We start from the raw sequence: 13,256 nt of genomic DNA on the forward strand, positions 1-13,256 counted from the left end.
ATGTGAAGAAGATGAACAGTGGGCCTTGTGTGAGGAACTCTGCCCGTGGCAAAGGTCATGAGGAAGGAGGCCTGGCATACGCAAAGGCGGGATCGAGCCTCAGGAGGCCCCCTGGAAATTCTCGAGCATCTACCCCCAAAATCAGAGTCTGCCTACTTTACTACTTTGTGCTCTCACCTACACCTCTGACTTTATGGGGGACTGCCCCCCACCACCTCTCTCTGAAAAAGGGTTAACTTAGAGTTCCAGTTAATAATAATTCCTGGGCGTGACCGGAGTGTTTCAACCTACAAACTCCTCTGAAGGTTCTCTAGCCTGTCTGACAGGATTGTCTGGCCACATGTGATTGTTCACAGCCTCCCAACTGTGAGAGGCACAAGATGCTCTGAACTTTCTAAAAACAGATTCTTTTGAGAAGTTAGAAAATTATTAGTATAGTATTAGTGGGCTAGTTAGCAATTATACCTGTGGAGGGTTTCATTGTTGAGCCAATATTTGCTGCTACATATCTCTTGCTCCTTATACACATTAATGAATATATAGAAGAAATAAGTATTAACCTTTGATATTAATCACGTTAGACCTTAGGCTAAATAAATTCTTTTCTTAAGTAAAACCCACTACAACCTCACCCTATAGGAATGTAACTTCATCTGGTACCTTTGGAAGGTGGTGTCTGTTTTAAGAATAATCACCCCTGGAGAAATAAGTGTTCTGGTTGACTGACCACTGTCACAAGGAGAGGGTCATAAATTGTCAGCAGGCCCCCTGGCCAGAAGATGATGTAACACCCCTAAGACCTCTGTATACATTTGTATGAAACATCTGACTTTAATAAAAGTCAGGACTGCTGACCCCGTGTGACTTTTGTTTTACATCTGTGTATCAAAACAGACCCTGGGAAAATAAAGAATGGGATCAATTCCTCGAAAGACTGGTCTCCCCATGTCGTTCTTTCTCTCACCTTCTGGCTGAATCCCCATCTGGAACGTGGAGGCTCGTCAAGCCTCCTAATTATGCCTGGGCTTCTAAGATCTGACCGGGGAGGCCTTAGTGTCTCCTCTCCTTCGGGAGGACGGGAGGACGCCTGCGGCCTACGTAGGTGACGTAAACTCCTCGCCCTGGAATTTTACTAGCTTTCCACGTAAGCCAAGTTATTCAGCCTCTTTTCTCCACTCAATTTTCCTACTGAGCTATCCTTATTCTATTACTCTTTATATCTCTAATTAATATTTAATTAAAGCTACTGTATCCTGATCGCTGAAGCCGTCTCTCCTTCGAATTTCCCTGGATCCATTGGGGGCTGGACCCTGGCACTGGACCTTCCAGCTTGGGGATGAGTAGGATCTGATTCTGATCACACTGACGTGAAGATAAAGCAGCAGCTGGCTGCAGGGGCTCAGACAGTCAATGACCCAGGCTCAGAATCGAGGGTGGAGGGTTGTCAGAAGGTGTAAAATTCTGATTATATCATGATGACAACAAGATGAAAATAAGCAGAACTGTCAACAGAAATTTATTACTAAAAATAAAACCAAGTTGAAGTTTTTCCCAGGAAAGCTGTCACCATGGGAACCTCTGCGACAAAATGTGTTAATTTACTATCTTGTTCACTCCTGAGTTGCTGCCCTCTTCTATATAGTCTAATTAAGCTAAAATACCCATCCTGATGAGAATGATGTGGTATCGACTCCTTTTACTTCAATCCGAAGACTGAGATGGGCTGCACGGTGACGGAGACTTCAGGTGCTGTAGGTGAGCGTCTACCAAGGGTTCATGGGTCAGGAACATGGGTTGGTAAGAAGACACAAAGGCTGTAGGCTGAAGCTCCGGGAGGTCCAAGGATCCTGGAGAAAAAAATTCCTTAAGGTCCACTGCTGCCTGGGAATCTTAGGAGACTGGCACACATATCCTTTTAATTCTTTCAACTCGTTTGCATCTGTCAGCCCAGTTCTGCCCTTGTTTGATGAGACAGGACAGATATTTACTTTTACAATGAAGCAAACTGGCTGAAATACAGCAAGCGGTGCTGGGAAAGCTGGAGAGCCACATGTGAATCAATCACAACCCCACACCCTACACAAAAAAAACTCAAAATGGTGAAGACTTTATATAAGACATGACACTATAAAACTCCTAGAAGAGAACACAGGCAAAACATATGACATAAATTGAATGTTTTATGTTTTCTTAGGTCAGTCTCCCAAGGCAAAAGAAATAAAAGCAAAAGTAAACAAATGGGATCCAATCAAACTTAAAAGTTTTTGCACAGCAAAGGAAACAATAAAACAAAAAGACAACCTATGGACTGGGAGAAAATATTTACAAATGATGCTACTGACAATGGTTTTGTTTCCAAAACATACTAATAGTTCATACAGTTAAAAAAAATTAAAACCCAATTGAAAATGAGCAGAACATCTAAACAGACATTTCTCCAAAGAAGACATACATATGTCCAATAGGCACATGAAAAGATGCTGCTGCTGCTGCTAAATAGCTTCAGTCACGTCCGACTCTGTGCGACCCCACAGACGGCAGCCCACCAGGCTCCTCTGTCCCTGGGATTCTCCAGGCAAGAACACTGGAGTGGGTTGCCATTTCCTTCTCCAGAAAAGATGCTTATCATCCCTAATTATTACAGAAATGCAAATCAAAACTACAATGATGTACCACCTCACATTAGTCAGAATGGTCATCATTAAAAAGTCTACAAAATAATAAATGTTGGAGCCTGTGGAGAAAAAGGAACCCTTCTACACTGTTGATGGAGTGTACGCTGGTGCAACCACTGTGGAAAACAGTATGGGGGTTCCTCAAAAAACTACAGAGTTATAAGCATGATCCAGCAATCCCACTCCTGAGCGTACACCCAGACAAGACTATAAGCCATGATCCAGCAATCCCACTCCTGAGCATACACCCAGATAAGACCATAATGCAGAGAGATGGGCACCCCTATGTTCATAGCAACAGAATAGTCAAGTCACTGACAGATGAATGAATGAAGATGTGTGCGATATAACGCAGCAATAAAAAAGAATGAAATAATGCCATGTGCAGCAACATGGATGGATAGAGGTTATTATACAAAGTGAAGTAAATCAGAAAGAGAAAGACAAATACCATATGATATTGCTTATATGCGGAATATAAAATACAACACAAATGAACATATCCACAAAACAAAACCAGACTCATCGACATAGAGAACAGACACGTGGTTGCCAAGGGAGAGGAAAGGATTGGGAGTTTGGGATTAGCAGACTAGACATGCTACTAGTATGTACATGGATAAAATGTATGGATATTTTATGGATGGATGGATAAAAACCACCCATAATGGATAAAAACAAGTGTATAGCACAAGGAACTATAGTCAATATCCCGTGACAAAACAGAATATAAAGTATATATGTATAACTGAATCACTCTGGCGTACAGCAGAAATTAACAGTGTAAATCAACTAGATTAAGTAACTTGCCTAAGGTTACAGAGCACAGTAGGTAAAGACAGAGAAGTTAACTCTATTTTCTCATTTCTAGTCCAGAGCTCTCCCTATATGACACCCATCCTGGATCCTCTGATCACTCCACTCATTTGTGGGGGGAATCCATGGAGGATAGGCAGGATCAAGGCCATGGATTTCCTTACTATATGTTATGTTTCAAGTCCCACAGTGAACTTCCCCTTAGAGTTCTGCTGAGGACATCCAGCTTAGAAAATGAGCTGCTCTAAGTTCTTGGTGAGCCCTGCCACCCCAGGATCTCAGCCACGCCTTCAGACTTCTGCTAGAGCTACCTGTGGCTGGAGCAGGGAAAGCCTTGCCCAGGTCAGTGGGCTACTCGGTGATGAAGGAAGAGGGAAGGGTAGCCTAAAAATGGTCAACTTTCAAACCAGAAGGGAAAAACAAAAAAGATACCTTGTAGAATGGGATCACTATGATCTTCATCGAAGGTGTGTCTCTGAAAGGCTTCAAAGCTTGTAGCTATGTCATTCTCTAGCTGTTCTTGTGGTGGGGGGCTGTCTCCAGGTTTGCACACATCAAACTTCACCCACTGGTAACTGCAGGACCAAAGGGAACATTATTGAGTTGTCCTTTGGCTGTTAATCCATTCGTCCCTCCAAAGGGATCAGGTATTTTTTTCTTTAGGTCTCTCCTATATATATCTGAAAAACATATTAACTAACCAAAATTGAAAAGCACACAGACAGGCGTCTCTAGTGACACTTCTTCTGCAGGACTTCCCCATCCATTAGCTGTCATGATGCACACAAATGGTAAGACCTTCAGGACAGCAGGCTACCATCCACAGGCCGCAGAAGACAATACTGTGCCTTATGTACAGAAGCAGCTCAGTAAATAGATGAACAAGCAGAGCAGTGACCACCAGTTTAGTCCCTGGCCCACTGACCATGGAGCTTCTTTCAAGGAAATGGATTCGACCCCACTTACTTGACACATTTTCGAGCTCCTGGACAACTCTGGATCAGGTTGTGGATGGTTGGATGAGAAAACCCAAAAAAGTCAGCTCCAGATGGATGCAGGTTGGGTATTAGTTTTCCCCTAAATGGGAGACAGAGAATTTTTGCTTGAGAGCCGAGAGATGAGTATGAACACACAGAGTAATCTTTCCTGACTTGGAGAGTCTGGAGCCTGTAGCTGCCAAGATACGCCAAGGACATAGGCTAGCTTTCTATACAATAAGGGATCTCTACTCATTAAAAGCAAGAGAGAAGGTCTCACTGTACCCCAACTGACCTTTCTAGCCTGCCTTCCAGTTACTGGTCAACTTACATAGCCGCGCTGATGGTCTTGAGCAGCTCTGCATGACAGGCATCAGCGGAGGAGCTGATGATAGCATTCTGGGGGTCGTCTTCAGGAACAATTTCAAACTGAGAAAGATAAAGGAGCAGTGAGCCCAGTCTTCAGGGAGAAGGTGGCAGTCACACTGCTGCTACTGCTGTTCTTCACTCTGGAGCCCGAAGCAAGGTGTGCCTCTTGTTTAACCGTGTCTTGGCTGTTAGACACTCCAAGCCATAAAACAAAGGCTTTCAACTGTTTGATTCTGCACCCTTTATTTACCTACTGTCCAGAGGGCAATGCTTAACTCGTTCCATACCTTTCCAGATGCTTTCTTATCCACTAACATATTTATAAGCTATAAGTACAGATGATATTTTGAAACAAATGAGATTGTTCTCCACATAATGTTACATTGATTTTACAGTATGTAGGAAGAGATCTAGGCCATTTTGACTACAAATCCCCATTTCACTTTATTTTTTGAGTTGTAAAGTATCTTGACTGTTTATAAAAAGAAACTCTTAGATCAAAATTCTACTAATACTGAGGAATTTTTGCCAGGAAAGTATTTTGTAACAAGTGTGATCTAGCTAACAATTCCCTGACAAATTTTCTATACTGTTTAAAGACTTTTGACCAAAAAAAAAAAAAAAAAAAAGAAAAAGAAAATTCTTTTCTGTAACAGGTTCTATATTCAGTCAGTTAAATTCCTTAATCAGTTTTCTATAAAGTTCAATTAAGCAGTTTCCAGTCTTTCAAAGTTTAATCAAATTATTCCACACAGGATTAATCTATTTTCTGTATATCTATATATATATACACACCCACCCACATACACACTATATATATTTATAAATAGTATGTATGTGTTTACAATTATGTGCATTTATCATTTTTTTTTTTAAGAATCCAAAACAAACCCTGAGTGGCTTCTACTACTGTTAGTTTTCCTCTGTGGTTATTATTTCACTTGATTCAATCTTCCTGTGTCAAATTTCAGAGCTCTTTAAATTTTGTTAATAATAAATTATCTTGTGAGTAGTTTCAGTCAGAATGATTTTATTATTTCAATGACATATGTTGCAAACTTAACATTCTGATGGTTTATACTGATTTCTCAGCTAATTCATGAAAAAACTGTTAACAATTATCTTCGAATATTTCAGGGTGGCTCTTCTATTTGATATTGATCACGCCAATCCCAACCTTTTATATTGTGTGTACACTTATATATCCTATTCGAGCAAAGCACAGTTAAAAGCCTAAAATGTATTATTTTGGTCTTGGGATCTTTCTCTACTTCATTCTTTTAACTGTTGTATAATATTACACAAGGTGGATATATTTTAATTTTTAACCATTCTCCTACTGATGGCTATTTAGGCTACTTTTAAATTCTTGCTATTGCAAACAATGTCGCAATTATACTGTTATATGTAACTCTTATTTGTGCGTCTAAGACATTCCAGAATATCTAGAAGTATCCTGGACCAAAGATTCACACATTAAAATTGTTGATACTACCCCAGCAGCCTTCCAAAAAAAGGAACTTTACAATTTTCATTCCTACTAATGCCATTTGTACTTGTTTTCCTACACGCTGGCCAACATTTGCTATTATCTATCTGATATTTGCGTATGAGAAAAATAAGATCTTTTTATTTTATTTTCATCTCCCTAACTACGAGTGCTGTCTGCTCTCATCGACCATCTGCACTGTTTCTGTGAAATACCTGTTTTTTTCCCATCTGATTGCTTTTATATCTTAGACTACAAGAGCACTTTATCTGGATTTTAATCCACTGTGATATGTTTTCTTCTTGTTTGTTGCTTGAGTTTTAACTTTGATTATGGTGGCACCCCACTCCAGTACTCTTGTCTGGAAAATCCCATGGATGGAGGAGCCTGGTAGGCTGCAGTCCATGGGGTCGCTAAGAGTCGGACACGACTGAGCGACTTCACTTGCACTTTTCACTTTCATGCATTGGAGAAGGAAATGGCAACCCACTCCACTTGCCTGGAGAATCCCAGGGACAGGGGAGCCTGGTGGGCTGCCGTCTATGGGGTCGCACAGAGTCAGACACGACTGAAATGACTTAGCAGTAGCATGGTGGTTTTTGTCATTCAGAAGTGTTTAAAATTTTAATAGTCAAATCTGTTACTATTTTCCATTATGGCTTCTACTTTTCACATCTTGCTAAAGAAAACCTTTCCCCTCACCCTAGGACAATAAAACTATTGTTCTATGTTTTAACACATTACAGTATAGAACATTCTATGAAGCTAAAGTAAATAAAAGTCATACTGGGATTTATAGTCAAATAGATGAAATAGAACTGTCTGGAAACACAACAAAGTATTACATGTATTTAGTATACATTAAAGGTGTCACTTGATGTCAGTTAGAGAAAAAAAGGAAAGCTCAGTCTGGAATTCTCCAGGCCAGAATACTGGAGTGGGTAGCCTTTCCCTTCTCCAGGGGATCTTCCCAACCCAGGGGTAGAATCCAGGTCTCCTGCACTGCAGGCAGATTCTTTACCAGCTGAACCACAAGCAAAGCCCACTTCACTTCACTTCAAAGGTGTCACTTGATGTCAGTTAGGGGAAAAAAATGAAAGCACACAAGGTACCTGAAAATCCTGTGTGGATGGACTAATGGCTTAATAAAAGAAACAAAAACCCTACAGAATCTGTGTTTTCAAAAACACTTTAGCATTTGTCTTTCAGGGCTCCCTTGGTGGCTCAGGTGGTAAAGAATCCACCTACAACGCAAGAGACCCAGGTTCAATCCCTGGGTTGGGAAGATCCTCTGGAAAAGGAAATGGCAACCCACCCCAGTATTCTTGCCTGGAGAATCCCATGGGCAGAGGATCCTAGTGGGCTACAGTCCATGGGATGGCAAAGAGTTGGACGTGACTGAGCAGCTAACACTTCCAGAGGAAATTAAGGAGCAGCTTGTGGGTTGTCATTTACGTTCTATTAGGATTCTGATTAGATTTTCCTTAAATATATAGATTTGTTATAAACACTGCTACATCAAGTCTGTCTGTTAGAACACGTTCTAAAGAGAAATGCTGCATGGCCAAGGTCATCAGAACTCTCAGCTGCATTTAAGAGCCTTCTAACAAGGATAGGAGCGATGCAGTATTATCCACAGTGGCAGGCAGGCTCTCAGCTTCTGCTCAAAGTTTCCACCCCATTTTCCAGCCACCTGCAACATCATCAGACAGCGAAGCCTGCAACTCTGACAAGAGTCTATCTTCCCCAAGGATCAGAGGACATGGTGTGGGAAAATGAACCGTCTTGAACCACAGCACTGAGAGGATGCGCAGTCAGGGATTTCCCCAATAGTCCAGTGGTTTAGGGTCTGCCTGCTAATGCAGGGGACACGGGCTCAATCCCTGGTCCCAGAAGATCTCACATGCCGTGCAGCAGCTAAGCCCACGCGCCACAACTACTGAGCCTGCATGCCTAGAGCCCGTGCTCCACAAGAAGAGAATCCACCGCAATGAGAAGCCCGCGCGCAGCAATGAAGACCCAGTGCAGCTGAACATAAAGGAATAAATTAAAAAAAAAGAGCACGCGCAGGCAAAAGTGAATACGTAGTTTATCTGCTGCCTCCATTTTGGTTCCACCTGAACGGGCAGAGTGTCACACTAATCTTCCCTGAGTGTAAGCCTGAACTTCACCCACAAGCAGTCTGGTCAGGCCTCACATGGTCACCACTAACGTGAGGAGCAGAACGGTTCACCGGAAGGGGTGTCAGTCGGGGAATCACATGGATGCAGATTCACATCCTGGCTCCATCACTTATCACAGAGTGCCTGTCACAGAGAAGGTTCTCAGAAAAAGAGGGGAAAAAGAAACAAAACCCAGCAGTTATCCTTAGCGCAGGTACCTGAGGCTGCGTGCCACCATCCTTGATCTGACAGGTGTACAGACACTCCTGGTCCGGACTCCGCATGCTGGCATAGACCCGAGTGCTGCAGTAGCCCACGGGGTAGATGGCAGTCTCGTCATGGAAGCCAAGTCGGTCGGTGATGATCTAGAAAAGAAAAGATCCCCCCAACTTGCCACTGAGGTCGCTGGAGAACTGAAAGGCCCAGGGTACTGTGGAAGCCTCTAGAACCACCTTGGGGCTGAAAAGAGTGACTCAGATCAGACAGACAAAGAGCACTGGATGTGCAGCCGATGAAAACAATCTGCTTTCCTAGGGACTGGAGGTTTTCAGGGGTTGGTCTGGATCAGCGAGGGACTGCTGCTTATGGGAACAGGGAGGGAAGGCTCAACCCCATTCCCGAATCTCTGCTGCTCCTCTCTCTTGGTCGCTGGGCTCACTCACCTCCCCCAGGCTATACACTGTTAGGCCCCCCAGTCCGATGGGGAACACAGGCCGTCCTGAGGGGTCCAGGGCAATGGGCTGAACCGGCTTGCGAGCACCTGCCTCCATTTTCTTTTTCTTGGATGTTTTCTTCAGAACTGAAACGCAAATCTGGGGTCACCCACTTTAGGTCCCTCCCAATGCTGAGGGGAAGGGAAAAAATTTACACGATGCTAAGAGCAACGAGACAATCCTGGTTCTACGCACACATTGAAAGGGCACATGGGGCTTTTCCCCAAAGCCCTGTTTATCTTTCTAACCCGCCCACCTGGCTGCAACCAATTTCAGCATCAGTGCTTAGGATCTAGAAGCCTTACATTTTGTAAGGCCTCTGGCTTCACTTATAAGGTCAGCAATTTTCCAAGCCATCCATGTGCTCAAAGGCCACCGAGCCCATTTCCCTGCCTCTAGGAAAGACTGAACTGGAGGCTCCCAGACAGCTGGGAATGTAGGAGAAGTGGGGGAAGCCCTGAACTTCTCTCATTATGTTTAATCAGGTCTAAACATGAGTCCTCTACCCGGAGTGGCTTGAAGACACTTGGTTTTCAAGGGCCTTTACCAGGGGTGCTTAAGGACCAGTAAGAGTTTACATCATCTCTGTGGCCGAGTGTCTACCAGTCAGGATCAGGTTCTTTTCATTAGTTGCTGAGCCACCAGGACAACTGATATCCTCTCGCCAAGGTACCTTCCAGTTTGTTGTTCTCTTTGCCTTTTTCTTTTTTCTCCTTCTTGGATTTCTTCCCAAATGGTTCCTCAGCCCCAGTGCTTGGCCCAGAGACCGGCCCAGTTCCCTGGAGGGTTCCCACAGAGCTGGCCACAGTGTAAGTCAGGGGCAAACTGGAGCTGTGGGAAGGAGCTGCAGCCTGTACGTCCCCTTCGGTTAAGGCTTGTAGCTGGAGGAGCTTCTTTAGCAAGTACCTGAGGTTGGGGAGGAAAGGGAGCAAGGGGTATGAGCTTCTGTTTTGTCTCAATTCCATGTTTTATTCAAGTACTAGGAAAAGTCACAAGTACATGCAAAGACGATCACATTCACAAAAGTAAAGTTCTTATTAAACCCTGGGAAAAACGAAGCTCCAGAGGATAACACCTCAAGAAGCTAAGGATAAAGGACTACAGTGCATCCCTTCTGCATATGGAGAGCTCTTCTAACTGGATGCTGGAAGATGTTAGGCTTCCAAAGGGCACATATCATGAGCTGCTCACTCAGAGTACTCAGTTCAGTTCAGTCGCTCAGTTGTGTCCGACTCTTTGCGACCCCATTAATCGCAGCATGCCAGGCCTCCTTGTCTATCACCAACTCCTGGAGTTCACCCAAACTCATGTGCATCAAGTCAGTGATGCCATCCAGCCATCTCATCCTCTGTCGTCCCCTTCTCTTCCTGCCCCTAATCCCTCCCAGCATCAGGGTCTTTTCCAATGAGTCAACTCTTTGCATGAGGTGGGCAAAGTATTGGAGTTTCAGCATCAGTCCTTCCAATGAACACCCAGGACTTGTCTCCTTTTAGAAGGACTGGTTGAATCTCCTTGCAGTCCAAGGGACTCGCAAGAGTCTTCTCCAGCACCACAGTTCAAAAGCATCAATTACTACATACTGAATAAATATTTGTAGGAAAAAAATGTAGTTTTTAATTCCCTGGCTTTTATAATAGCCCAGTTATAATACCACATTACTTATTAGATGTGGTCAGAGGGTTTTGTTGGAAAGATGGAGAGCACTGTTTCATCATCACAGTCTAACATGACCTGGGTTGCTATGAATCAGTACCACAGGCTGTGAGTTTCTCTGGACCACACTGGTGGCTGGTGCAAAGTACAAAAATCTTGATGGAGGAAAAAACCCCCAAGAGCACCAACACCATATCAATCACCAAAAATGTGATTCTGAACACAAAGTGACCCCAGCTTACCGTCTCTCTTCTTTTGCTTTAAGAAATTTTTCCTCAAGACGAGCAATTTCATCACAAATAGCAGCATTTTCCTTGAAGAAAAATTTGGAATATAATCACACAAAAGGAATAAAAGATCAAAGTAGGCTGAGAAGAGGAGCTATATTCCAAACCAAAGAGCTATGTGTTGCTAGGGAGAAGAAGAGCCAGTCTACAGTGCAGACAAACTGTAAAGAAACCTGTAAGTAAAGGTAGGGCCAATTTCTACTATGGGCAGAGTAGTAATTTGGAAACTGCACCACCTTCGAGTGAAAAGGGGGAGTTAGTAATTATTTTGTCCGAACAATACGGCAAAGTAGGGTGTCCCAGAAAAATCAACACATATGGTCACCTTAATTAGGGTAGCCTTCAGCAGCGAGAAGGCCATACTGCTCAAATCTATAGATACTTTACCTCAACCCTTATAACCATGGGGAACGTCCTCATTCCCAAGTGCCTTGACTCTTAGGGAGCTTATAAAGCAACCTAACCCAAAGCAAAGCATACAGTAATGAACCTTAAAGAGAAAAATCTGGATGGAACAAAATCAAGTCTAGTCTATAAAATTTTAAACTTCACAACCTATTTATATGTATTCAAGCATCATCGTTCTTTACTGATGGCTCCGTTCATCTCTCAAACATGAGTCCTGAGGGGACTGTTTCAATCTGGATGTTCCACAGTTGGGACCTCAAACGTTGAACGATCAAAACAATACCTTTTTTCTTCACGAAACCTTCTTCATGGGTCTGATGGAACCAAGAGTCTAATAATAATACAAGTGCCAAGCTTTAGGTACCGCTAATATTTAGGGATAAAAGAAAGGCAACATCAATTAGATACCGAATCCTTTAAATTCTGCTTTTCTTACTTCTCTCCAGTGCACATAGCAGGTGGCAAATAAATGTCCTCAGAATAAGTGTTCTAATTTCCAAACCTTTCCCTGTGCGTCCAAAAAAGCTAAGGGATGTTCAAATTTTGGTATGCGAAGAGGTAAGGTGTTGATTCACATGTGGGAAGACATTTGAGATACTTGCTATCTCCAAGCACTGAGCTGAGCTTGAGCAAGCCACAATATCGTCTAACAGTTGTGGCTGGCAAACCAGAAAGAGTTCATTCATTCAATAAACCTGCTGCACCTACAACAAAAGATCAGCAGAAAACTCGGAAGACTCACAAGAGAGCAGAAGCCGGGACTATTGAAAGTTTCATGTGCCTGTTCAGGGAAAGGGTCGGCTGTGGGTGTGCGGAGTGCATGGGAAACAGGATGCGGTAATGAAGTAATAAACTAGAATCAGGTGTTTGACTTGTTGGAGTCAGGGCTCTGCTAGAGTTCTCAAGTTTCTTTGGAGAACCAAAGGCATTTCCAAGGATTCTGCGGCAATAAGGAAAATGACTAACGCTTACTGACACATCTTCTAGGTACTGGCCCCTTAACTTTCCTCATTTAATCTTCATTAACTCAGCAAGGTAGTTAGTTATTAGCGCTCATTTGCAGACGAGGAAACAGAATTACAGGAATTATTTAATTCGCACATGGCTAACCACAAGTAATGTACCCTGGAAGAGCTAACATTCTACTAACACTGCCACTCTGGGAAGGGAAACAGTTCGGGGAAAGATTTCGCGAGTTAGGAGAGGCTAAAGGTGGAGAAGGCCCGAGCGCCGGCATACTTACAAACACCGTGGCTTTGGCCGCTCTGCGCAGCCGCAGGTACTTGAGCCGGTACTTTTCGTTTTGACTCTTCTTCGGGAGCTTTTTCATCCTGGCCTTGCTGGACTGCAGCGGGTCTCGCGGCGAGGAGGCCAGGCTGCCCAGCAGGCTCATGGTCCGGCCCCGCTATGGGGGCTCCAGGGCGCGGCCTGCATCGGCCCTTCCGCTGAGGAGCGGCCCTCAACGTCGGCTTGGTCTGGGCTGGGCTGGCGGGAGCGGCCCTTTAAAAAACGACCTCTCTGGAAGGTTCACCAGGCGCCTGGCTAGGCCAGAAATCCTGTAACTGAACCGACTCCAGGCACCTCCTGCACTTCCGCATCTGCCTCGGAAGTCAGCCGCGACCGGAGGTTACGTCACGGCGTCAACCTCACGTAACTTCCGGTGCTGGAATCCGGTCTCGGCAGGGCGGATCTGCGGCTCGGGGGAGG

At 43.9% G+C, this 13,256-nt stretch overlaps 1 protein-coding gene across 2 annotated transcripts; it reads right to left on the bottom strand.

Moving 5' to 3' along the window:
- Nucleotides 1-1,493: 1,493 nt before the first annotated feature.
- On the bottom strand, nt 1,494-13,161 carry TBRG1 (transforming growth factor beta regulator 1). Of its 2 annotated transcripts, XM_086383017.1 has the most exons (9): nt 12,793-13,161; nt 11,097-11,167; nt 9,875-10,107; nt 9,151-9,287; nt 8,707-8,853; nt 4,800-4,897; nt 4,458-4,568; nt 3,924-4,066; nt 1,494-1,847 (listed from the first exon to the last, which is right to left on the bottom strand). In XM_086383017.1, exons 1-9 carry the CDS (start codon nt 12,940-12,942, stop codon nt 1,702-1,704), a joined length of 1,236 nt encoding a protein of 411 aa, XP_086239143.1. In that variant the 5' UTR covers nt 12,943-13,161; the 3' UTR covers nt 1,494-1,701. The 2 variants fall into 2 exon arrangements, 1 of the variants encoding a protein (XP_086239143.1); XR_015157345.1 differs by lacking the exon at nt 4,800-4,897.
- Between the last annotated feature and the right edge of the window lie 95 nt (nt 13,162-13,256).

Source organism: Bos grunniens, chromosome 29 (genome assembly GCF_055505025.1).
Source record: "Bos grunniens cultivar Pamir isolate PY7600 chromosome 29, Bosgru_T2T1.0, whole genome shotgun sequence".
NCBI lineage: Eukaryota > Metazoa > Chordata > Mammalia > Artiodactyla > Bovidae > Bos > Bos grunniens.

Excerpts from the sequence above, each read along its gene's own strand:
- TBRG1 (XM_086383017.1), bottom strand. The coding sequence starts at position 12,942 with ATGAGCCTGCTGGGCAGCCTGGCCTCCTCGCCGCGAGACCCGCTGCAG. Across the intron at positions 11,168-12,792 it reads CGGCCAAAGCCACGGTGTTT|GAAAATGCTGCTATTTGTGA; the intron begins GTAAGTATGCCG and ends TTTTTCTTCAAG. Across the intron at positions 1,848-3,923 it reads TAGTGATCCCATTCTACAAG|GATCCTTGGACCTCCCGGAG; the intron begins GTATCTTTTTTG and ends TTTTTTCTCCAG.